Source organism: Lissotriton vulgaris, chromosome 7 (assembly GCF_964263255.1).
Source record: "Lissotriton vulgaris chromosome 7, aLisVul1.2, whole genome shotgun sequence".
Lineage (NCBI taxonomy): Eukaryota > Metazoa > Chordata > Amphibia > Caudata > Salamandridae > Lissotriton > Lissotriton vulgaris.
Genome location: NC_141695.1, coordinates 1,689,517,757 through 1,689,543,536, shown reverse-complemented (window position 1 = coordinate 1,689,543,536; position 25,780 = coordinate 1,689,517,757). Strand labels below are relative to the sequence as shown.

Here is a 25,780-nt window from a genome sequence, read left to right as displayed (position 1 = left end):
ATTAGGAACGCAGTCTCCCATTGAAGTCAATAGGAGTCCAACCAAATCATATCTGGAAGCATCTGGATGCATTGTACTTGGTCGGTCGGACTCTCCCAATCCGAGTAGGTCGGAAACCATTTCCAAACCAATTTGGACGGGAAGATTTCCTAACCGCATCGTAATCGGGCTCAAAGTGTATATCTAAGATCCTAACAATAAAATTTTGCAAATATATAGTGGCAGAGGTGGCTTCTCTTATTCAACATGGCCAAAATGGGTTAGTAATAGAGCACACTGCCAGTTAGATGCCACTGATTTTATTCAAAAGACAGAAAAGGTGTTTGACTTTGTGATCTGGGAATCTTGGGCCTCATTTATGAAAAGTGACGCATCGCTGCGTGAAAACAGTGATGCGTCCCTTTTCGCTGCGCACTCCTTGCGACATTCCTGATGCGTCATATTTAATGTATGACGCATCATGTCGCAAGGAGTTACAGATACGTCAGTATTTCTGACGTATCTGTAAGCGCAAAAGTGACGCATTGCTGGAGTGTGTCACAAAAGTGACGCAACTCCAGCAATGCGTCCTTTCACATGGGGAAAGCCCCATGTGAAAGGGCTTGCGTCAGTCTTACGCCTGCTGTGAGGCAGGCGCAAGATTTTGACGCAACAGCGTCCTAAAAGTGACGCAGTGAAATCTCATAGATTTCACTGCGTCACTATTACGAGGCTTTTTGCGTGGGAACGTCCCCTCTGCATACATTATACCTGACGCAGGTATAATGTGACGCAGGGGTTTAAAAAGTGACGCATCTACCTAGATGCGTCACTTTTTAAATATGGCGCAACAAGGCGCATTTTGTACGCCGCTGGTGCGTCACAAAAAGTGACGCACCGGCGGCGCAAAACTGACGCAAGGCCTTATCTTATAAATAAGGGCCCTTGTTTCGGCCATACTAAAGCGTATTCATTTTCCCTCCCATCTCACAATGTCAATCTTCTTACTGTAAAGTTACTTTGAGATAGATTTTATCATCAACTCAACATATTTTAGTGTGGGTAGAGTCTCAAGGGGCACCCGTCAAATGTGTCCAATGAAACATAATCTTTTTACGCTTTTCATAAAGCTATGGGCAATTCTTACACAGAGAAATGTAAACCTTTGCGAAACAGTTCCTAATGTAAGCCAATATAAAGCTATATGTGGACAGTATGCTGCCATATCTTAAATCAGAACAAAATAACATAACAAAATCTTTAATAATAATAAATGCTTCACCGGTATGAGGGCTATGAAAGCAAATAAGTTAGTACTGAATTACTCTTATCCACTGCTTCCGTGGAAATCTTATATGATATGCTTAAGTGTGGTTACCACTGTGGGCTGAAAAAATATAATTAGGATTTTTTATCTCTGAGGATCGGGACATGGTCTGCGAACATACACATGCCCTTGCTAAACAAAAAAAATCAATTTTGCATGGCAGTGGGCACTAACTGGATCCATGATAGTTAGGGTAACCATACATAAAATGAATGTACTTTCATTTTTTTTTGCTGCACTAACACCACTGGTTACCATTAATCAGAGCTATATTATAAAGGTAATTTCCAGTTTTTTTTGTTTCATTTGGGTGGGTCATGATTTCTGCTTAAACCCGACATGCCTAACCAGGCCTTACGATGAGCGGCTTCTAAATTTATTTGGTCTGAATTACTACCACGTGGCTGCGTACTCTTTACAATGAGTACTCCTCTTAGCCTCGCTTTTTAGAACAATGTCTCTTTGATATATTTTATGCTTCTTTAAAAAAAATTACCTGATTTACCCAATTCCCAAGAAATTAGATTTAAGATTTTGCAGGATCATGCAAACATTGTTCCACCACTAAGATTTCGGCCGCAATAAAGGAGAGGAAAAACTTGAAGAGGTGAAAAAGAGGTTCCTGAACGCGGTTAAACCAGTAGGTCTTCTCTACCCTTCGAAGACCTGGGTTTTGCATGATGGAAATGAATCTCTTGTGGGACTCAGACAGCACAGAACAACTCATGAAATCAGTTATACACAAAATGTGGAAAAAGAAGGAACAAGGTGTAGTGAATAATCTACCAAACATTCCAGGGACGATGTTAGAGTTGTTTGTGTCTGTAACAACTAAATAAGTACAAGCAAATGAGGTAAGAATTTAGTTTAGCCATGTGTAGACAATGTGCATATTATATTACATCTGTGATGTTTTGACTATGCAACTTATTTGCTCTATTAATTGATAAAGTGGATTTCTTAGAGGCTCTTATTACGTGGAGGATTGTTAGATATGGAGTGTAGGGGGTCTCCTATTGGTGGGTTAATCACACCATGTTAAGCTAATGTTTTCTGTAAATTAAAACACCAAACAGATATAAACAGAGAAGTGGTTTTAAGTCAATGCTCTATACAATTCCTATTCCTTCATGAGAGGACAGTGCTAATCTGACAAAGATAGAGAAATATGCAAAACCCAGTTACATGAGAGCATGTAACTTTTTTTAATGATTTGCTCTGAATATTATTTAGTTCATCTCAATCTTCAATGTATGTACTTCAAATTTGGAACACTTTGTCCCAACTGGAAATTTCGAATTCTGGGTAGATTGTTAGGGGCTTATTTTCGGGTTATTCAAAAATGTATCACATTGGGAGGTAGTATGAGGATATAGGAAATACATCGCCCAATAAAAAAATTTTCACCCTGCATAAATGAAGGGAAATAAGAGACAATTTCATTGCCATATGCTCCAGAAATATCTCCATAGGGCTGGTTTGCAGGGAATGCACCCCTATGGCACGCTGCTGCTTTATTACACACTTATAAAGCTGCATTAATTCAAAGCTGCCATCGCCGATGAATGTCCTAGATGTCTAAATTCAGTGTCAGTGTTGGGCATACACATTTTTTGGGCATGGCCAAATTTTTTAGAGTTTCCGACGAGTGGTATTCTCTTTTTAAATTGGTGAGTGTAGTTGTTTGATTATCTTGTCCTCAAAGCCTGCCTTCTTGGAGATTGGCCCAATTAACAATTCTACAACACTCACAAGCAGAAACCTGGAAAACACAGCCATTCTGGATACAGACATGTGAATATGTGACTTTACAACGACCGCGGTACGTTACATCGCAGTTATTACAACGCAAGTCGTTACAACAACTTGCACTGGAGGGCGCTGGTCTCAGGAATAGTATGATTTACTATTCCAACTCCAGTCTACGTAAGAGTAGGGAAGGTGTTGGAATAGTAAATCGTACTATTCCTTAGTGTATAGTGCCATCCAGCGCAAGTCATTGTAACGACTTGCGTTGTAATGACAGCGATGTAAACATACCGCTGTGTAACGACTACGTTGTAAAGGTCATTTACCCAGACACGTTCATTACTTCCAGATGGAAATCATCTCGGTCTCCACCATATATTAGTTGGGTTCTTAACTGAAAGAATTATGTAGACTGAATAATTGTATGCACTAGGAAACAATACCATAATTCAGTTCAGGAAAAGTTGGGGTTATTTGATGCTTTATTGCATATCAGTCCTGTTAGAATCAACAAGATTTCTATAAAAGCAGAAATGCTAGATTCTTTGAAATGCCCATTAAGGTGGAACTGTTGGGAACTGGGAAATGTGATTACTTGTATTAGTTATTTTACTGGCTTTTGCAATATGTTAGTTGTTTTGCCTTTTTATAAATCTGTTGAAATAGAATATTTTTTATATCAGCCAAATCTGATTCATTTTAAGGTAAGGCAGTGCTTAATTTGAGCAGGTGCTTTCAGGTGCTCAGCACCAGCACTTCTTGCACAGGGCTGGGGCTACGATTTCTGGACCTGCAGGTGGTGGTCTCAATATTAATTGCCCAATTTAAAATAAAAAAGAAACACATACCTTGCATGGTGATAGGCTGGTATGTTTTCATAGGAGGGAAACATCTGCTCAGGTAGGCATGATTGTGTATCATCACTTTAGTGATGATGTCGTCACGCCTGGACCTTTCAGCCGCCTTCGACACCGTCTGCCACCGCACCCTACGCCCTGCGCACCCGCCTCCACAACGCAGGGATCTGAGGCAGTGGGGTGTTAAAAGTTGGGCACACCGGAGGTAGAAGTGGGCTGTAGCCTCATTGGCAGCATTTACAGCCCCGGCAGTTCTTTTTTTTTTTTTAATTAAGCACTGAGATAAGGCTAACGTCAAGACAAGAATTTCAGACTATTCTAGTTCTCGACCATTAGGAAATTGGCCAGTCTGAAATTTCATCTGGGCGTTCATTCACATCTGGAAAAGATCTGTTGGATTCATGGGTGAGAGTCATTATATGACTTATCGCATAGGCATCCTTGGTTGTCCTCGGTTTCTAGTGCAGAAGTTTCAACTTGACCAATGGCTCCCAACAAGCAACAAAGGCATCCAGAATCGATTAAGGACCTTGTGCTCAAATAATACATCATGTCAGGATGGTTTTAGGCAGTGTTTTATTTCAAATTATCCAACAAGTAGGTAAGGTAAAAAATATCAAATTCAAGATAGACATTTTACAAAGGAGTATCCATTGTTCTGGCTGACCTCGATGCACTACACTGTTGGATCTCCAGCACATATACTTTCTTATGCCAATTTACTTGAATCACTAGAGAGTTCTCAAATTTACTGAGCTAGAACTGCACTATCAGTGATTTCAAAGCTTACCTTGGGCGTGGAGACTGTTTACCAAGTATAAACCAAAGTGTCTCAAACTTGAGAGTGCATAAATATCAAGAATCCACGTGCCACGTACTGGGCATCTCAAAATTGAAGTGAGCTGTCCATTTCAAACTTTAGCATAATGATTCAGATGGTGACTTCAATGGCATAGACCTGGCAAAATATCTTTACTCCGCATTATTCATGGGCGCTCAAGAAGAGGATCTGTTAGCGTCTTGAGCGTAAGTCGTGGGGGTTCTAGTAGTGGATAGGTGTGAGGCAACCGCATCGGCCTAGCTTCACATTTTTTTAAAACTCTTTTTAGAGTAAAGTGGAGGATCTGAAAGAAATTGACACAGCTATTTTCTTATTTGTTGTGCTGAATTATGCCCAATAAATTTAATTTAAGATCTTTGGTATGTTTGTTGGGACATGAAGCAACATCTTACATTGGCCTTGGCGTAAATATGTCATATGTAAGGGTGGATAACTAATGTTAATTGCTCAGAATACAAGTTTAATAAAGCCTTCATTTTCTGCAATAATGTGGGATTCAGAGGCATGAGGCATATTAGCTGAATGCTTCCATTCCTAACCCTCTGTGTGGTCCTCCAGTAAGGCTGAAAGGGAAGGGCCTAAGTCATGTTATCCAGATGCTGCCTTCTACTCCATCGTACCCAAAGTGGCACGAAGAGAAGAAGTGGTACACAGAAACAACAGAGCAGGGTAAGCTATGTTACGTGAAAATGAACTAACCATAAAAAAGAAATACACAATGATGATATCCAACCGAGGAAAATTGAACATTCATATTTTTTATGAAGAAATCCAGAAAAAAAGAACACTGAAAAAAACTATATTGTTTACATGTTTAAAAAAATAAAAATGAGATATGACAATAAAGGGATATATTTGAAGCTAGGCTTAGCGTTCGGAAATGGTTAAGTAAGAGGGGTAAGCTTGAAACTGGGATTAGGGTTAGTGTTCGGAAATGGTAAGTAGAAGGGATAGAGGTTTAGGCTTAGCGTTCGGGAATGGTTAAGTAAGAGGGGTAGGCTTGAAACTGGGATTAGGGTTAGTGTTCGGAAATGGTAAGTAGAAGGGATAGAGTTATGCTTTTTTATTTCAACAGGTTTTTATTGTTTTTTATATACAACATAAAATAAAACACATAGTCATCGTCGCATTCTTGTAACAGGGTTTCCAGCCAAAGGTCGTTGCTTAAGTGGCACACATTATGGGTTTATCATGTTAGGCTGGCCCCCTTATCCAAATGTCCCCTTAGAGGGTAAAGGGAGGTGTGATATGGAAAGACGGAAAAAAGAGGAGAAAAAGAATACAAGAAGTTTGCTATTCATTTGAACTGACTTGGTCCCTGGGTGGGGTTGTGTTGTGTTCAGGGTGGTTGCTCTTTGCTTGTATAGTTTAAGGCGGGTCGTATGTGTCCAGGTATTTGTCCAGAGCCTCCCACATTCCCCTGCGAGGTTGTTTCCATGGTGAGTGTTGGAGTGCGATGGTGTCTGCCCCCCTCAGGTATGTCACCCAGTTGAGCCAGCCCTTGAAGGTTGCCTTAGAGGTGTCTTTCCATTTGGTGAGAACTATTTTTACCGCTGGTGTCAGTAGTAGGTCCAATAGGTCTCTGTCTTGTTTTGAGGCTAGGTCTGCAGTTAGGAATGCTGGCACTGGAACCATTGATCAGAGATGTTGGCGCCAACGACAAGATGATGGGTTTTACCATCAACAAGGTGACAGTGAAAGTAGCCGCATACGCGTATGGCATCCGCATAATCACGAAGAGCCCCCAAACATCCATCTATACCCTAATGGAAACGATACGAAATTATTCCAACCACTCAGGATACAAACTAAACAAGGACAAATCGGAATGTAAGCCCCTTAACATCCACACCACCAAAGAAACGCTGGGGAATTCGGGCCTTGCCTGGCAGACCGGGTTTATTAAATATCTAGGGATACATTTCGGCAGGGACCTTAAGAGTACGCTGGACCAGAATGAGAGCCTGCTACTTGCTAAAATAAAGGGGCTCCTGCAAGCATGGTCACCCAGATACATAACATGTAGGGGGAGGATTGAGACAATAAAATGATCGCACCAATGGTCAACTACTTAGCTAACATGCTTCCACTAACATTAACAGATGATTTCCACCCAAAAATAGACAAGCAGCTTAACAAATTCTTGTGGAAAGGTAAAAAAGCGAGGATAAGCCTGAAGAAGCTAAGGCTTCAGAAGAAATTGGGGGGGTTTAACCTAGCAGACTTCACAACGTTCCAAACTGCCTTTCTTGCAAAACAAGGGGCATACTGGATTCTACCTGAACAAGGCTATACTCCAGTCTGGCTCAATATTGAGAGGAGCTTGCTAGATAACCTTGAGCCCATAGCCCTCCTCACAGCTAACAAACGCACACAACCGACAAACCCAATACTCAAAAAAACACGTAACGCCCTGCTCAAGGTAGACCAGAAAATGGACATCAGCATAGAGAACACGAGATGGGAGTCACTATGGGGGAACAGGAAGATAAAGTACAAGGGGAACCATTATCAATAGAGGCATGGAAGAGAATGGGCATCTGCTACTCAAGACAGCTAGACGAAGAAGATAACCCGTCCACCTTTAACATGCTAAAAACAAGACTTAACCTCCCCAACAGAGTTTTATAACTTCCATAAGATTAGAACCGCCCTATCGAAAGCGAAGCTAAACACACATAAACCCTCAATCATCCACTACATGAATAACATCAACAGAACGGGACACCAGATGTCACACATATACCGGCTACTACAACCCTACTACAAAGCTAAACAAAAAGGCAACCACATACTGGGAGAAAGAACTAGAGGCCACACTCAGCGAGAAAGAACTACACCTTTTATGTTCTTCCCCCTCACTAAACAAAATCTCCCCAGTATTAGCCCGGACAAAAATTGTGGCTTCTACACAAGAGCTACTGGACACCAGCTCGTCTGGCGACCTTAGGGCTCAGAGAAAACGACCACTGCTGGAACTGTGACAAGGAGGTTGGCGACTTGGCACACCTGATATACCACTGTCCCAGGATAAAAAAATTCTGGGATAGGATCTTCACCTTCATAAACAGAAGGGATAGAGTTATGAGTGAAGTTATAGATTTGGTTAGGATTTGAGTTTTGATAAAGGTTTAAAGGAAGTGTAAAGGTTAAGTGCATGGGTTATGGTTACGTTTATTATTATTATTATTAAATTAGTTTTGTAACGCGTGCAGCTATCCAAAAAGGGGTTCCAGGTGCCTAGCACACAAATTGCTAGAAAAGGAGCAGTCAAGAACCATTTGCTACTAAAAAAGCCAAGTTTTAAGATTTCTTCGAAAGCTGAGATAGGACGGGTCATTCTTCAAGGACACCGGAAGAGAATTCCAGATTTTAGGACCAAGACAAGAAAAGAAATGGCCTCCCATTCTTGCAAGTTTAAATCTGGGAATCACGAAGTCTCCATGGGCGGTAGAGCGCAGGGGACGAGAAGGAATGTAAGGATGGATGAGCTCTTGCAGATACGCTGGTGCCACACCTTGTTTGATTTTAAAGATGTAACACAGGGTTTTAAATGTAATTCTTTGATCAATCCGAAGCCAGCGAAGGCCACGTAAATACAGCGAGATGGAAGCCTGTCTAGGAACTTGACAAAGAAGGGGTACTGCAGAGTTCTGAACTCCCTGTAGATTTCTCAGTACCGTTTCGCAGCTACCGAGATAGAGAACATTGCCGTAATCGAGGCGAGAGGTGATGAGTGCCTGGACTACTGTGCGTTGGGTTGAGGCAGGAAGCATCCAAATGATCTTACAAAGCCACCTCAAGATCGTAAAACAGATGGCAGCAACACTCGCCACCTGTTGTCTCATAGAGAGACTATCCTCAATAATGATGCCCAGATTGAAGGAGATGTGTAAGGGTTAGGAATAATTTGATGTAGTATTGCCCGCCGAATATGAATTTAGACAATCATCATTATAATTCTTAATTTTGTTGTCATCTTTGTTGCATATGTACTAAGTAAGAGCTGCAGGGAGGGAAAATAGGGTGTGACTTCGCAAGGAAGCGGGAGAGTGTGAGAATGAGTTGGAAAGTCTGCAAAAGGAATAGAGGGAAGTGAGGTGGCATGGTATGCTGATAACCGCACCCGCCCTGAACAGGAAAGAGCAATTGCAGACACTATTCCGGATTTATATCTTATTAACAATATAGAAGCAAACAAAATGAATTTCTTGTTCTCCTTCCTCATTTTAAGACAATATTTGTTGAAGGTGGCGCTAAAGTAACATGAGGAGTGTAAAGGGCGATAGTGTAATCTTTTTCCACTGTGAGCGATGAGGGCACAGTCTGTACCAGCAGTCAAAAGGGCTTAGAATAACTTTAGAGAGTGGCACAATCACATTATAGAACATGATAAACACTCCTGGTCTAGCTCTAATAATGTTGGTAGCTCTGATGGATTTTCACTGAACATACGTAGCTCTTATTACCACCTCCGACAAGATTACATTAGTAGTTACCATATACCAGATTACAAGCGGTGATCAGTTCAGTGCATCAGGCAGGGTTGCCGGCAGTTATGTAAAAAATGCATTGTCAATGCGGAATGCCTCTACGTGGGTAATACATAAAAGCCATACTTGACAGCCCCTGGTATCAAGTTAATAATCTTAGTAGTAAGTCTCCTAAAAGCCACACCATTTATCGCTCAAATATCCAGCTTAAATATAGTTTGATAATTCAACCATTTTTCTGCAAACATCAACTTAAGAGCTCTGAGTATACACACATTTTCATCTCAAATACACATTTTTCAATTTTGGTAGACATGTTAATGGTGCCCAGCAAAAACTTTTAATTTAAGATTGCACACAGGAGAGCTATTCGTGGGTAGCCAGAGAGCTACCAGTAGCTCATGAGCTACTCGTTGGAGACGCCTGGTCTATGGTGTTGGAGAAGGGAATCCAGCAGACTAAATAAGGTTTGTGGCCTGATCTGCTGTTACTGTATAGGGACCAGTAATCCTGTGAAACATTAAATTTGTCACTGATTCTCTCCTTCCATCATCTATAGCTTCTGCTTGTGCCACAGGCTCTGATGGACAAAAATTCCCATTCAACTCTACACTTTCTACAGAGATGGTGCAGCTCACCATTGGGAGACCTACAAATACCCCATCATCATTTCACCCAAAGAAGTGTTTTGTCTTTTCACACATGAATACTGCAACCTCCACGCTAGAATTCTTCTGGAAACTGCTTCTCTTCCGCAATCCTCCATTTAACAAATTTACCACTCTGCAGCCTCTGCTGAATCAAAATCTTTGAGAACTCCCCCTCCCAAAAACCTCCAATGGGGGGGATCTTTAATTTTGCAGTTAATTTCCGTATTGCTTTCCAGGACCCTTTTTATAGGATGTGAAAGAGGGTCTGCAAATTTCGGTGAAAACTCATGGGAAGTCCACAGAATGGCTGAGAGATATGACTGAATGGGCAAATGCAGAGAAATATCACATTCACAAAGCACGCAGAGATAAAGAAATCTTGTGGATTACTTGATGGCTCGGTCGGTGATGCGCTCCTAGCTGTTAGACCCCCCCCCGCCCGGATGCCCTTCCCCCCTGAGCCAGATTGTGAAATAGACTTAGGGAACACAATGTTCAATTTACAGTGGGAAACCATGAAAGCTTAAAATGTTATCTATGCTATGGAGAATGTACCATTATTTCGCCCTCAATATTGAATGACTCAGTGTATGATGTTTGATAATACACGGGGAAAGGGATTGAGCCTTTGGATTTGGATGGAGGGACTTCGACTGTTATCGACATTCGCCACAATATCCAGAAAAGTTCTCCCAGTAAGTCACTATTGTTTTGTTTTTTGTACAAATGCCAAAAAAAACGTACACAATAATAAAAAGTAACAGAAAGTCATCAAGTTTGGGGAAGTGAGACTAAAGCCCTCTTAGAAGGTACTCAAGAAAGGAGAACTTGGACATGTGAGTAATCATATTGTGAGAGTAAAGGAAAGTTGAAAACTAATAAAGGTGTAAGTCAGCTGTGTTTCAGCAGGAATGGAAAAAATGCATGAGTAACTAGGCCTGAGGGACTCTTAACGGCAACTAATATCTACAATCCACATCCTGTGAGTGAGGAGATTGGCAGTGTGCCCATGAACCTGAGGCGTGAACGGTTGCAAGGAGATCACATGGACTCTTTTTACCAAGGGATTTTTCCTGTACCCTGTTCAACAGTCTGGAGTTGTTTGGCCAAGGATGATGAACCTCAGGAGGAGGCATGGAGGAGGTCCCGGGATCCCTCCTTGAAACCGAGCTATCAGAACTAGAAGCAAACAATTCCTTTGATGTCACAGAACTGATCCTCAGACCCTGTGGTTTCAATGATGTTGGTTCATCCTGACAAATACACGTGACGTTTGTGGGTGCCATTGAACGTCAGGGGTCCTTACTAGAGCTATGCCAGATAGCTTGTAGGAACCATCTACCCAGTGCAACTTGCAGTCATCTCAAAGGAAGGGGCAACCTGGTGAAGGTCCCCAGCAGAAAAACTACCTTACCGAAACCATGCACCCATTGAGATCGAACAAGCAATGGAAGCAGGAACATGCAGGCTGAAGCGGGCACACCCGGTGCACTAGTTTGCAGGTGGGAACAACAGGAAGTGTCAACTGGGTGTGAAGAGGAAAAATTCACACATTGGTCAAGGGTAGAGTAAAGATCAGGTAGAAAGGGTGCAGTGACATAATGGGGATGTGGGACCTGCAGATAGATGAACAAGAAAAAAGGACACAGGACACTGGAGCACACCTGATTGGCTTCCCTAATGGTAAGAATATCCCTGCCCACCACCCCACCCAGCTTTAGGGAACCACGAGCTGGACCTCAGCAGACCACAGGCGATCGCTGCAGAAATAAAATATATGTCATACAATTTATATCACCTATCAAACTTAGTAAAAAGTAGATGTACAACCCTGGGGCTTTAATATGAACTCTGGGGGAATAAAATATTGGTACTGGACCATGAGCTGAGCGTGGCCGCTATATTGCACCCCAAACAGCCCTGCCTAGTTTCTCAGATCCATGTGCTGCTCTAGTGCGGGTGTTTTCCTTTTCCTTTGGATTGTGGGACTTGCAGTCTTCTTTACCAAAACAGGACTACAAGACCGAGAATTCAAAGGGAACAACCTTGACTGGTGCAGCACATCTCGCAGCTGTGTCCATCTCCTTGGTTCTCGGCTGTGATTAGCACCTTTGACCTGAAGTAGGTAAAACATAATAGCTGTAGGAGGTTACTAAATTAAGTAACTTCATACTCACAGGCAGGAGTACGCAAATTAAGCCTACCACCAGCTTATCTGGAACTCGGTACACTCCCGACGCAAGGCCCTTTTAGATAAGTTATTCATGTCACTGGGGAGCATCTTACTGATTAGTCCAGTTTTCGATTTCATAAACATGAAATATGATGTTTTAGTCCCAGGGTTCTAGTAAGGGGAACCAGTGCTACCATTCCCTGAATGCTAAGAATTGTTATTAACTGTAATCCCCGGACTGACAATTGTTGACCACGATAACAGGGAGTCATCTGTCTGATAAACGTAAATTTGATAAACGTAAGTTTACGCAGAGAGCGGAAGTGCAAACATCACACCCACAAAACACACAAAAGAAGAGTGCAAAACAAAAGAAGCAATGTGTGATAACAGACAATTTTTCGGCTCGCAGAAGAGATTTTACAATCGTAAATTTAATTGTGAGTGCTTAGTGCCAGGATTATTGGATGCCCTGTTTAATAATCTTTAACTCTCTTGAAATTAGGTTTTTAAGCTGGGCGCCTTTGCTAACAATCAATTATATTCGGGTGTGTGAATTCACAGAAGCCTTCGACTACAACTCCCACAATGCATTCGGTTTGAAGATGAACCCCCAGGTCTGAGTGTTTTTTAACTTGAACCGCGCCCTCATAACAACAGGTGGTTGGTTTTGCGTAAGTGTACCTTCTACTGAAACAGTCCTGGAGACTTATTTTAACATCGGTATTGGAATATTTGAGCTAAATATTTGAGTTAAAACGTGTCCGTGTATTTTAAGACATGATTTAAAAGTATTACATTTGCAATTGGAACGTGCTCTCGTGAGGGAGGGCATAGCTTAAGACAACAGTGAGAAATACATGATGCGAACATGACTTTAATAACTAAAATAAGCAGTTGATTCAGCGAGAGATGGCCCCAAACTGTTAAGCACCCCCGCACCACTGACAGCAAACATTTTTTTAAAGTCAACAAAAAGTTGCATTCTGGGACTAGTAGTTTGTGTCCCTTGCTTCCGGCTAACAGCTGGACTTGCTGGCGGTGTCCCACGTGAAGTGGACCCCTTACAGCTGATCGATCAGGCACTTACTGTTCGGAGAAGCCCTCGCGGTGACTGAAGGACACGTAGGTGGTGGGCACCAGCCCCGTGCCCGGCGGCCCCGTCACCCTGCTGACCAGCACGTAGTCCCCCTCGTGGGCGACGAGGTGCACCTGCTCGTCGACGCTCACCGTCAGCTCCTCGTCGGTCCGGGCCTGGAAGTCGTAGAGGACGGTGAAGACCCGTCTCTTGGGGATTTCGGCGGGCTGCGGGGGCGTGGGCGGCCGCGGCGGCGAGTGCAGCCATATCTGGTCCCACAGGCAGTCCAGAAAGTTCATATTTTTCCTCACAAAACTCTCCATTGCCGGGGGGTGGGCGTGGCGCGCCCGAGGGCGCCTTCAGGGGCGCAGGGCTGGCTGAACCCCGAGCAAGTGGCACCGGGGTGGGCACTGGGGTAATCGAGGCATCCTGGCCGGAGGTTTCGCAGAGTGTGCTTGGAATGCAAAGGGTGTGCTTCCTTTTCACTCAGTCAAGGTGCGCTTTGATTTTAGGCTCCGACTTCCGGGTTGGGAAACGAAACTAGCAGATCTAGTCCAACGTGTGTGACCTCACGGTACCTGTAACCGCAGCATGCATTCTAATGACTTTATACAGTACTTTTGTATCTGTATTTATGTTTGTTTCAACTTGCGCTTGCTTTGGCAAATTCGAAGATTGAGGCACTCTTACACGACACCTTTTATGTTTTTAGCACGGATCCTTGTATTTTAGTATCCAGGCCCGGCTCCAGGAATTTTTGTTTGGGTGGGCCAAGGGCGCATTTGGGTGGGCCACTGCGGGCTCAATGTGTCGCTTCTGGAGGTAGCCTACAAATAGAAAAAACTGTACTCCTGTGTGTGATAGAAGGGGATAACAGGAGATTCAGGGCCCTCCATTATTTTCCAAATCTCTTTCTAATCGTTAACACTCTCAAAAAGTGTTTTGATCCCCATGTAAGGTCCTTTTGATGGCCAGAGGAGGTTTCTGAGGTGGGAGTATCAGGCAAGTAACACTACTCAGCCTGCCTCGTTGCCAGCCTTCAGAGAGAATCTCTCTTCATTAATACCTCCATCTGACCCCAGACTCTGCAGTACACTCCCTACCAGGCCTGATCATCAATTTTCTACAATCTCTCTACCGTGCACCTTAACTCACAGCTAACCTTGGTCCCCTGCCCCATATCAGGCACCACCTGGTTTCATTCTCCATAATCCCACTAAAAAGATTTGTAAAATCACCTTCAAACTGAAAACCCTGAATATAAGAGTATATATAATTAGCACACACTTTAAAATATGTTACGCAGTGGCCCTAATGACCCAGCTGCTAATTAAATAAGCAAAAACATTACAGGGTCTATTATAGCGCCGGTGCAAAAGTATTTATTGGTGTCCCACCACTGACCTCTTACTCGATAGACACCTTTACTACCACCCTCCATCAGTGCACTTCATCTCTCCTTAGCCCCTTTCAGTCATGAACTCATCAGACTCCCTCCCTACCTGCCACCCACCAGTGTCCCTCATCACTCCAAAGCCCCTCCCCATGACCACCTCCTCAGACTCCCACACAAATACCCTCCACCAGTGCCCCTCATCGCTCCATAACCACTCCCCCCATTGACCTCCTCCTGAGTCCCTCACTGCCACCCTCCACCAGTGTCCCTCATCGCTCCAAAGCACCTCCCCCATGACCTCATCGGATTCCCTCATTGCCACCCTCCTCCCAGACTCCCCCACTACCACCCTCCACCAGTGCCCCTCATCTCTCCGAAGCTCCTCCCCATGACCTCCCCCTCCTCGGATTCCCTCATTGCCATCCTCCAACACTGGCCTTCATCTCTCCCTAGCCTCTTCCCCTTATGACCACCTCCTCAGACTCCCTCCCTACCACCCTCCACCAGTGCCCCTCAGCGCTCCATAGCCCCTCCCCATTACCTCCTCCTCAGACTCCTCCCTACCACCCTTCACCAGTGCTCCTCATCACTCCAAAGCCCCTCTGCCTCATGACCTCCTCCTCGTACTCCCTCCCTACCACCCTCCACCAGTGCCCATCACTCCAAAGCAACCCCCCTCATGACCGCCTCCTCAGACTGCCCCACTACCACCCTCCACTAGTGCCCCTCATCTCTCCGTAGCTCCTCCCCATGACCTCCCCCTCCTCGGATTCCCTCATTGCCATCCTCCAACACTGGCCTTCATCTCTCCGTAACCTCTTCCCCTCATGACCTCCTCCTCGGACTCCCTCCCTACCACCCTCCACCAGTGCCCCTCAGCGCTCCATAGCCCCTCCCCATTACCTGCTCCTCAGACTCCCTCCCTACCACCCTCCACCAGTGCCCATCACTCCAAAGCAACCCCCTCATGACCGCCTCCTCAGACTCCCTCCCTACCACCCTCCACCAGTGCCCCTCATGCCCTCCTCCTCAGACCAGACTCCCTCCCTACCACCCTCCATCAGTGCCCATCCCTCAAAAGCAACCCCCCTCATGACCGCCTCCTCAGAGTCCCTCCCTACCACACTCCACCAGTGCCCATCATCACTCCAAGCAACTCCCCCTCATGATATCCTCCGCAGACTCCCTTCCTACCCCTCCACCAGTGCCCCTCATCACTCCAAAGCAACTCCCCCTTATGAATTCCTCCTCAGAGTCCCTCCCTACCACACTCCACCAGTGCCCATCATCACTCCAAGCAACTCCCCCTCATGATATCCTCCGCAGACTCCCTTCCTACCCCTCCACCAGTGCCCCTCATCACTCCAAAGCAACTCCCCCTTATGAATTCCTCCTCAGAATCCCTTCCTACCACCCTCCACCAGTGCCTCTCATCACTCCAAAGCCCCTACCCCATTACCTCCTCTTCACACTCCCTCACAAACAACCTCCACCAGTGCCTTCCATCTCTCCACCCCTCATGATGCCCCCCTCGGATTCCCTCATTGCCACCCTCCAACAGAGCCCATCATCATTCCATAGCCCCTCTCTCATATGCATTTTATTTCTTGTATAGCGCTACTCGTAGTGTAGGGTATCACAGTACTGTACATCACACACACATTATGCAGACACAATGATTCATAAAAGTATCCAAATCAGCCTATAGGGAATGTCACATAAGCTAATGAAGATTACCAGGTGTAGGAATCACATCTCATCCATGCTGTTGGGCAATATGTATTAAGAGGGTTGGGTCTGGAGAACCACAAACACTGGATTTAAAGCATACCCCAGTGGTTGGCTGTACTGATTAGAAATTATATCTGCCCAAACTCTGTATTGTAACATTAGAATAATGAAATACTGGGAAAATTCGAACTAACTAGCAATACAAAAAAAAAAATCTAATTATACCGTTCTGGTTTGTATACACGTCTTTGATCACACTGTCCTATGTATCAAAGGATCTCTGTGACAAAGGCAGTAACCCACTGAGCTATCCATGTTAACTACAGTTCTATTGCATTTAAATACTACAAACCAAAAAAAGAACGCTCTCCAGCAAGATCAACAATCCCCAAGGTTATTTGGACATTTAGTTGTCATGCATCCTCGCAGAACCACTCATGAATGATACCAACGATTTAAACACACGATGTAAATGAAATAAACACGGCGTTCTAAGTATGTCTTTCTCACAGATTTGAAAAACACAATAGCCACACATTCTCTTACCTGCTCCTTACAAACTCTGTCACAGCCGGATAGGTTAAACAAACAGCTCAAGGGGTCAGGAAGGTCAGGAAAACGAAACGGCAAAACAAACTCCTCTTTACCAGCAGAAAAGAATTAATTATCCACAAATCAAGTTCCAACTAAAGGCTCTGTCCCCGTCGCAGTGCCCCTAATGTCCCTGCACGAGTGGGCGGGGATACAGCCCACCTGCCTAATAGGAGATGCGTGATTGGGGGTGCGAGCCCAGGCCCAATCACGCAACTCCTAAAGAAAGATAACGTTCGAAGAACGTTTTAACTTGCAGTGGCCATATTCTGCTGGCCTTGCTGACGTCACTGCCAGGGCCAAGGGTTATGTTTGGGTGGGCCAGGCCAAAGTTTGGGTGGGCCCGGCCCACCCGGCCCACCCGCTAGAACCGGGCCTGTTAGTATCCAATGGATATGCTAACTGACCCCTCAGTAGTATTCAGAGAGGGAAGCCAAGGCTGGAGGCATCAGTAGAGGACTTTCACATAGTCCATTCTGCGGGTACCAAAATTGTCACATTCAGTGAGTACCAACATCCTATCATGGCCCTAAGATGCATATAACACAGAACATCTTGGCAAAAGTCCTTAATTGGAGTATCATAATGACAATCCTATAGAAGAGAACTCGTCTCTAATGCAGTTTATTGAGGCTGATCTGACCCCCTACATCCATAAGATCTCAGTGTGGAAGACTGCCCACCACCACCAGCAGAGAAAATGGAATTGAGAATGTAGGTACAAATGACCAACCCCATAAAGGGACCTGCAGAGCTAATCCGTGCAAACAACGTGCCACAAAATATACCTCTCACCGTTCCTCATCCCTCGCACTCATAAACTCCACATCGCATAAACCGAAAACCACACCTCGGTGGTCGTCGCGCACCACGTGGAAATCCTTCTCACATAGGGTCAAAGCAAAGACAACATACTTCCAACAGCAAACACACATAGTGTAGCGTGCTAACCATGTGGATAAGTGTTTCTCCTTGCAAGGGGCCACTTATCTTCATTAGAGGGGCCTCGCACATTCCTTTTTAGCCCAGGGCCTCGCAAATCCTCGAACCGGCCCTGCAAAGTCCACAGTACAGTATCTCACAAGCAGTATTTCTTACTACAGTTTTACACCCTGAGATTGTGCTGTTTCAAAAAGCCTCCTCCCACCACATTCCTAAAGCCATGCCTGACAAATTACCCTAGACCTAAAACTATCCATTCTACTGCTTTCCTCCCCTTCCCGTCGAATGACCCATTCCTTAATCTCAGTCCTCCTTTGAATAAAGACTACTTTGTCGTATGGGTGTCTGCCTTATTCTCTTTTATTGCATTTCTGCCAAGTGGCCTCGCCTCATTTCATAGATCTCAACTTCTCCGTTGAATCCATATCAATGCAACCCAACAATACACACGCTCCACTATCTCATTTATACCCTCAATAACCAGTCGCATGAACTCACAAACTCCCAGCTAATATTTACATTTCGATCCCATTAATGTAAAAAAAAAAAAAAGCTGAAATAAACTACAGGGATGTTTTTCTTGAAAGCACCAGACTAATTCCAATACCCAAACATAATTACTGGGTTAACTACTCACCTTGGGTTCGAGAGTAGTGTGCTACTTGCCACAAAGTTCTTCAGTGCCCCTTCAGGGTAGCAGGTACTATATAAATGCTCTTACAATTAGATATCCCATTGCTTGGCCCCAAAGTGGTGTATTGGACTAGTATCCCGCTACACGGTGGGGAACGCAGAGTCCTGCTTCATAGTCTAAACCGCACCTTGCGGTGTGATGGAGAAAGTGGTTTTAAAGGTCTTGTAGTCGGCTAGTGTTTATAATCTATTCAGTAGGTACCATGTTATGTTTCATAGTTTTCATTGAGCTTTCAGTTAATTTCCTTCCCTGACTGCTGCAACTGGGTGAACCCCTCTGGAAGGTTTTTGAGACTTGGCGGGGGACAACGTAGGGTGGAAGAAAGAGGGAGGAGGCAGCGATGTACCTGGTTGGCTTGTGTTACAGTCCTCTTTTATGTTAGTTTTAGATGTGTAAAATTGATTGCCAAAACTATGCTGGTTGGGACTTACAAGCATGGAATAGCACACATTTCTGCTCATTTGCATGACCCCTTAGTACTCTTGGCTGCCTTTCTGCAACTCTGAATGTAGGCACAAAAGGACAGGAGACTTGGTAATCTGATATTTTATTGTCATATCTGTCCAAGCCACGGCATAGGTATCATTGGTGTGACAGTTGCAGGGCACAGGTGTATGGGGTACGCCATCCCATTTCTGACTTTCTTTTATTACCCAAACATGGGGTGATGGGGCCCATTTTTAGGTAGCGCCTAGGCCGTGCGCATGACATGTTATCTCCTCTATCAGATTTTGACATGCCCATGAATTGCCATTTGTTCGTTGTTGTGCCATTTAGAAATACAGGGTTTTTATTGGTGCATTGGGTCTGATTTTCCCACCTTTGCTTGCTTGGGACACGCCCAGGCGATTTCACTCATTGTTTGTTTGTGTTTAGCCATCCCAATACGTCCCTGGTTCCTCCTGGTCACCCTGATCTACCTTTATGTTTTGTAGGTTATCAACATCGTTTTAGGCTTGCAGGCCGTTTCACGTTGCAATGCTCTGTTCGGCACCTGCAAAGTGGCAATTTCAGTCTGGTAGCTATTGAGCTATGTCAATAGCTCTAACTAACTTTAAAAAAAAATGAGACCTATTGTATTTCTAAAGCTTGTTGTTTCTAGCATTAGGTCTCATGACACAATTGCTACTTCAGTGTGTATGTAACCATAGATGTCTTTGGTGTAGTGCTTACGAATGGTTTCAGTTGGTTAAATGAAGGTGCCATGTGTGCTTCTGGTTTGTCTTGAGTTTGCATAGAGCATTTGCTCTCTGTGTTTTGTATCTGAATGAGGGAGCCGTAGAGGTTTGCTGTATCTTGTTTCAAACAGTTAAATGGTTGTCCACTGATCACTTAAAGTGTTGTGTTGGTAGCACATATTCAATTTATCTTCTACTAGCTTACCCGTCGCGCGTTGCTGCGATCTGCGAAGAAAGGAAATTTAAGGAAACTTGTTATGATAACATTCAATTTACATTGTCATTTTTATTGAAACTTATTCATTTTAATATGGAAAACATTTAAAAGTGTTGTTTTGATTCTGTTTATTTGAGTGCTTGTGGATACACAGTATTTTTTGTTTTTCGTTCTGGTGCGTGCACGAATAAATCAGAAGGTTTTCCGACGCGTGAGCGGGTCACATACAGTTGTCCATGTGAGAAGCACGGATTCTCCAAATGTAGTCCACACACTTGCAGCGATTGTCCTTGTGCTTTGTTGATGGTCATTGCAAAAGCGAGTTGCACCGTAAACTGTAAACGTTCAGTATTGGAAAGATTATGAGGGCCCTGAGGGGCCAGGGCGCCGATATTTAACAATTTTTTATTTTTTTTGCCAGAAACCTTTGCGGGAGTGTACTCAACAACTTCCCAAAGTTTCATGGCGATCGGATGATAGGTGTAGTAATGCATAAAGGACAAACAGACATACTTTAGTTTTTATATATATAGATATGACTTTGGCACTGTGTGTGCTTCTGGGTGCGCATGGACGGTTTACTTTTTTCAGTTGTTTTTGTGAACTTCGTTCTGTGAGTAACATGCTTTACGGTTGCGGAGCACTGCTTCACCACTGTATGCCTTTCTTGTACTGCTGTAGGTCTGAGGTCTGTCAAACATGTTCTGTTGCCTTTGTGCACAATGGTGGGATGCGGAATGTGTTTACTGTTGTGGAGCACTGGGTGGCCAGCTGACTGGGTCATTTAGACCCCTGCACTATTGAAAAATCGAGTGCAAATTGTATTGGGAGTTGAACATTAGTTATGCTTGTTCCTGTGTATAGCCTTTAGTGTATAGGTCAACCCCTGTTTCCAGTGGCGGCTGGTACGGATCGGGGGTGGTGAAGGGTGGTAGGGGGTAAAGAAAAATAAAATAAAACGTAACCACCTCACTGCGTCTCTCCTTTGTCGTCTCTCTGCGTTGTCCCTCCGCTCGGCCAGAAAAAGAAGCACCCAGGCTCCCCATACCAATCGCAACGCCATAGTTTGGTGCTCAGCCAGGGAATGAGAGCCTGGGCATGATCTCTACCCAGGCCGGAATGCAGCCTTGGAGAACATGCACAGAGCGCATTACTGTTTAGCTAGCCCAAGTGGGCGGGCCAAACAGTCATTGCGCACTTACTGAGTGCCCACCACTGAGAGCAGAGCAGTCCCGCAAAGACGCTGCAGCCGAAACAAATCAAATGATAATAACGATGAGTTATACTTTCATTTTTCCTTTATTTACACTACTGAAAGCAGTGGGGCGATGCAGAGGAGCCACCACTGCCTGTTTCTGTAATGTCTTCTTTAGGAATTTTCTTCATAATTGTATTAGTGGTTTAAATTTTTTTTAAATATTTGTTTTTATCTATTTCTTAAACAACATTTATTGTAACATTTTTAAGTCGTTTTTTTAACTAATGTGTATATATATAATGATTGGTTGCACTTTTATGTTTTTTTTTATCTCTAATGCCCAATAAAGTTTATATTGATTGATTATTCCTGTGTTTGCACAGAAAATTAAAACCAGGTTTTAGCTGGAGGCAACAACCTGCCATGTACTATGATATTTTGGGGACACACTTTGTGAGTTTTCTAAACCTCAAAAAGATGATGTGATGTTCAAAAGAAAGGAAAACTGGCAGGTGTCTCTCACCCCTCTCTTTGTATTATGCACGCATAAAGTACCAGTGTTAAGAGTAAGTCAAACCTGTTAGAGACTCTATTTCATCTTTAGATAATATTGCAGAGCTCTTTCGAACCGTTGAATTAGTACACACAGATAAGGGTATTTTATAATGTATTCAAGCTTATTAGGTGATATTCCTGTATAAATAATCACTGTGTTTTGTATGTTCAAACTTCAATAAAAATAATTGAAACCTAAAAAATGTAATCAAGAATTGTTATCCTGATTATAAACTTCTCAGCAACTAAAATTGAAATAAGGGTGACACCTAAATACATGTCAAATAGTACTCATCACACCTCTAACCCATTAGTATTACTTCCCAACTATTACATTCCACTTAAATACATTTTGGCATATTAGTTTAGCATAATATTTCCTAATTCTGTTATGCCCCAAGGAAACCTGTATACCATAGGGCTGAAATCAGAATGCTGATTGATTGTGCCTTATCAGCAACCAGTCCATCTACTTTCCCCATTATAATTACTATGGTCTTTTATATGCCCTTTTCTTGCAATAAAGCTTATTGAGCAGGGCACAGCTCCTCACACTTAGATCTTGCGTTTGTTTCTCTATTAGTTTTCAAGAAGCTCACTGTAACTGCTGTATTGAATCTTTAAGGGCCAAATGTACGACCATTCTGTTTTGCGGGTTCGCAAATTGCGTTTTTTTTTGCGATTCGCAAAATCGGAATGTACTAATCTGTCTCAGACACATTTAGCGATTCCCAATATTGCCTCAAGTGACCTGCCTCATCAATATTAATGAGGCAGGTCACAATTTCCGACCCATTGGGAATAGGCTACAATCACAGGGATCGTGGCCTAATGGGGACAGCAGATCACCATGTCTGTATTTGCTTTTTAAATAAAGCAACTGTTTTTTTCAGGGGGGCGTGGCTAGCAGCCAATGAAGAAGGTCGCAGCCTAACGAGGCTCCCGACCCTCTGCCCATAATCCGCTGAATTATCCTGTTTGGGACCCGGGATCCCCGCGGAAACCGGGTCGATCCCGCAGACGACACCAAGGTCTGTCCCGGCGGGAGTGGCGAACCGCGGGAACACCCGCAAAGGGCACTGCGGACCGGAGATCTCCCGACCCTCGGAGCGCAAGATGGCGGCTGCCTGACCTGGCCGTAAGGGGAGACGGCCGCAAATCCGCCCGTGGGGTCATCCCGCCCGAGAAAGGAGAGCGGGGGGCAACATCAGGCCACCGAGGGGAGACGGCGGCTGCCCGGTGAACCGGCGATCCTAAGGGCGGGGCGCGGCCTGTCCGTGAAAGCAGCTTCGGCGAGGCTCCGCCCCCTTGGCGAGGCAGGACTCCTTGGCGAGGCAGGAAATCCAGTCCCCGGCTTTGCGGCCTATGACACCGGTGAGTGCTGCCGGATCCCTGGCCCTGGCGGATTGCCAAGAGAAGACCGCTCCGTGACGGGACTGCTCCTCCGGGGACGCTCCGGAGTCTCTGAGCGGGGAGCCAGCCCCAGTGCAGCCAAACTCTGCCCGGGAGGCCTGCTATGCAGCCGGGTCCCGGGGCCGAGGATTAGGACCCCTGCCCTCATTTGTGCTGTGGCGCTGGCTTTGGCGGAGGGCCCGGGAGGGGCTTAGATCCCCAACTGCATCATCGCGTCGAACCCAGGAGCCACTGGGGCAGAGACCTTCTGTGCGCAGGGGACGGCATCCTCTCCCTTGGGGGGGCCCGGCTGGGACTGCTTGAGGCCACCTGAGCCCTGACCTCGAGCTCTGTGAGTTGTCAACGCCCCTGCTTTGAGTGCTGAGTGAGACCGGCGGAGACCCCCTGAGACTGCTGCGACCCGGCCTTGTGCTCTGGACGTGACGCCCCTGGGGATACCGGCACGCCGACCCTGAGGGCTGGGACAAACCACCTGAGACCACCTGCCCCACCCCGGGACACTGGAGGGGCGCCCCCCCCTGCGAGACACTAAGTTTGGGGCGCTGGTCGAGGCTTGACTACTCCTTTTATCCGGGGGAAAGCGGATCGGACCCGCCACTGCTGCATGGTGCGGACACCCCGAAGAGGAGCTGAGTGTGGTGGGGAGACCGGAGCTTGCCGCGGGGACTCTGAAGCGGACCCCTAGCTCTAGAGGGGGTAGAGGCGCACAGTGTGATCCCGAGGTGACATTTCCACGACCGGTGCCGACCTGATCCCCACGGATCTCCCCTGAGGAAGCATTACACCGCTGGACGTCGTGCCAGTAGCGGAGACACCGAGGGGCCGCCGGCCCGCCTGTTACCGGGGTCATCGTCCCTGCCCGACGGCGTTAGAGGCCCGAGTCCGCTCTGAGAGTGAAAGATGGGGAAGCCTAAAGGACCTAAGGGAGAGGGAGGTCCATCCACGGAAACGCCGGACGACTCCTCACGTCCCCCCACGGAGCTCCAACAGATGCAAGACCGGATACTGGATGCCATCGCGGCCACGAAGGAGGCACTACACCAGGATATTGGTCAGGTGGCGACGGGGTTAGGGCTTCTGCGGGCGGACCATGCAAAGCTGGCGGGCAGAGTCAAGGAAACAGAAGACGCCCTAAAAGTTGTTGTACCGGCTCAAAAGTCGATGGAGGGACGGCTCACAGACGCGTTGGAGCGGATACAAACCCTAGAGAGGAGAGCAGAGGATGCAGAAAACCGAAGTCGGCGGAATAATGTGCGTCTGGTGGGCCTTCCGGAAAAAAAAGAGGGCACGGACATGGTGGGTTTCCTGACCGACTGGCTAAAAACTGTGGTTGCCCCGGAGGGCCTATCTCCCTTCTTCACCTTGGAGCGGGCGCACCGCGTGCCTTCCCGACCCCCGCGTGAGGGCCTGCCGCCCCGCCCAGTGGTCATCAAACTGCTCCACTACAAGGACCGGGATTGGCTCTTACAGCGGGCCAGGGACGCAGGCCCATTTCAAATAGATAACAGCAGGGTCACATTGTTCCCGGACTACACGTTCGAAACCCAGAGACAGCGTGCGTCCTTCCTTTCCATCAAAAAGGAATTGCGTACGGAGGGGCTGCAGTACTCCCTGCTGTTCCCGGCCAAACTCCGTGTGATCATAGACGAGAGGGCGTTGTTTTTTGAAACATCTGCAGAGGCATGGACTTGGTGGGATACCTACAAAGCGGGAACGGACGGGGCCCGGTACCGGGCAGAGGAGGAGCGCCAGGACCACGCAATCAGACGATCACGCAGGCTTCGTAACCGTGGCAGGGGCCCCAGAAGACCGACGACCTCGCAAACGGAGGAAGAACGGAAGGCGGCACTACTTGCGGTGAAAGAGGTGTCGGGACCAGCACCGGCCCTGTCGGCAAGGGACTCGGCCTCGGAGGCCCTGGCTACGGGCTCGGACACTGACTTGTCGGGATTGGATGGCGCCAGAGGCCCAAAGGTCACGCCGCAAACTTCGGGAGAGATCATCGGACCCTGACGGCTGTCTACGATTGCGGAGAGGTATGACTCTAAAGACGACGCCTCCACGAACACTGGGACAGACCACTGTGAGACTTTTCTTTTATGAGTCACATTGGGAACTATAGGGCGGAGGGGCGTGGGGACGGGATTGGGAAGGGTCAGTAGCCAGTTCACGTACCACTGGGCCCATAAGGCCTCCGTGGTGTTTACTACGGACTACAAAGTTTAGTGGGCGCGGTTGCTCACAGGTTTGGATGGGAGCGACTACTTTGCAGTTGGGTCCTATTCTGGGGGTGGGGGGGCCTGGAGAAGTTGGGGAGACTCGAGGCGGGGTTTGGGGTGGGGGGAAGAGGGGGGCGTTGGGGACGGGAAGGGGCGGGATGGTGTCTGGTGTCCGGATGCAAACTGATATTGGACTGCAGCGAGTAAGTTGGGACAATGGCTAGTATGGGTTTGCTGAAATGTGTGTCCTGGAATGTGCGGGGACTGAATTCAATGGCGAGAAGGCACAAGATACATTCCCACCTTGTTCGTAGAGGAGTACACATAGCCTTTTTGCAAGAGACCCATTTAACTAAAAAGGAGGGGGTTGCTTTGCAGAGGAGGTGGAGGGGTCACCTGTTTCACACCACATACTCGGCGTTTGCTAGGGGGACACTAATTTGGATTAGGGCGGGGGTTCCCTTCCAGGTCACTAGGCACACTGTAGACCCTGACGGGA

The 25,780-nt window shown here is 46.0% G+C and overlaps 1 protein-coding gene across 2 annotated transcripts in view; it reads right to left on the bottom strand.

Annotated features, from left to right (window-relative positions):
• The window catches only part of SRMS (src-related kinase lacking C-terminal regulatory tyrosine and N-terminal myristylation sites), a 121,156-nt gene extending 107,484 nt beyond the window's left edge, over window positions 1–13,672 (bottom strand). Inside the window, exon 1 of one of the 2 annotated variants that reach the window (XM_086932804.1) lies at window positions 13,160–13,672. In XM_086932804.1, the coding sequence (XP_086788930.1) occupies window positions 13,160–13,470 (311 nt within the window). In that variant the 5' untranslated portion in view covers window positions 13,471–13,672. The remainder of the gene's footprint in view (window positions 1–13,159) is intronic. The other variant, XM_086932805.1, reaches the window with a different exon arrangement.
• Window positions 13,673–25,780: the final 12,108 nt, after the last annotated feature.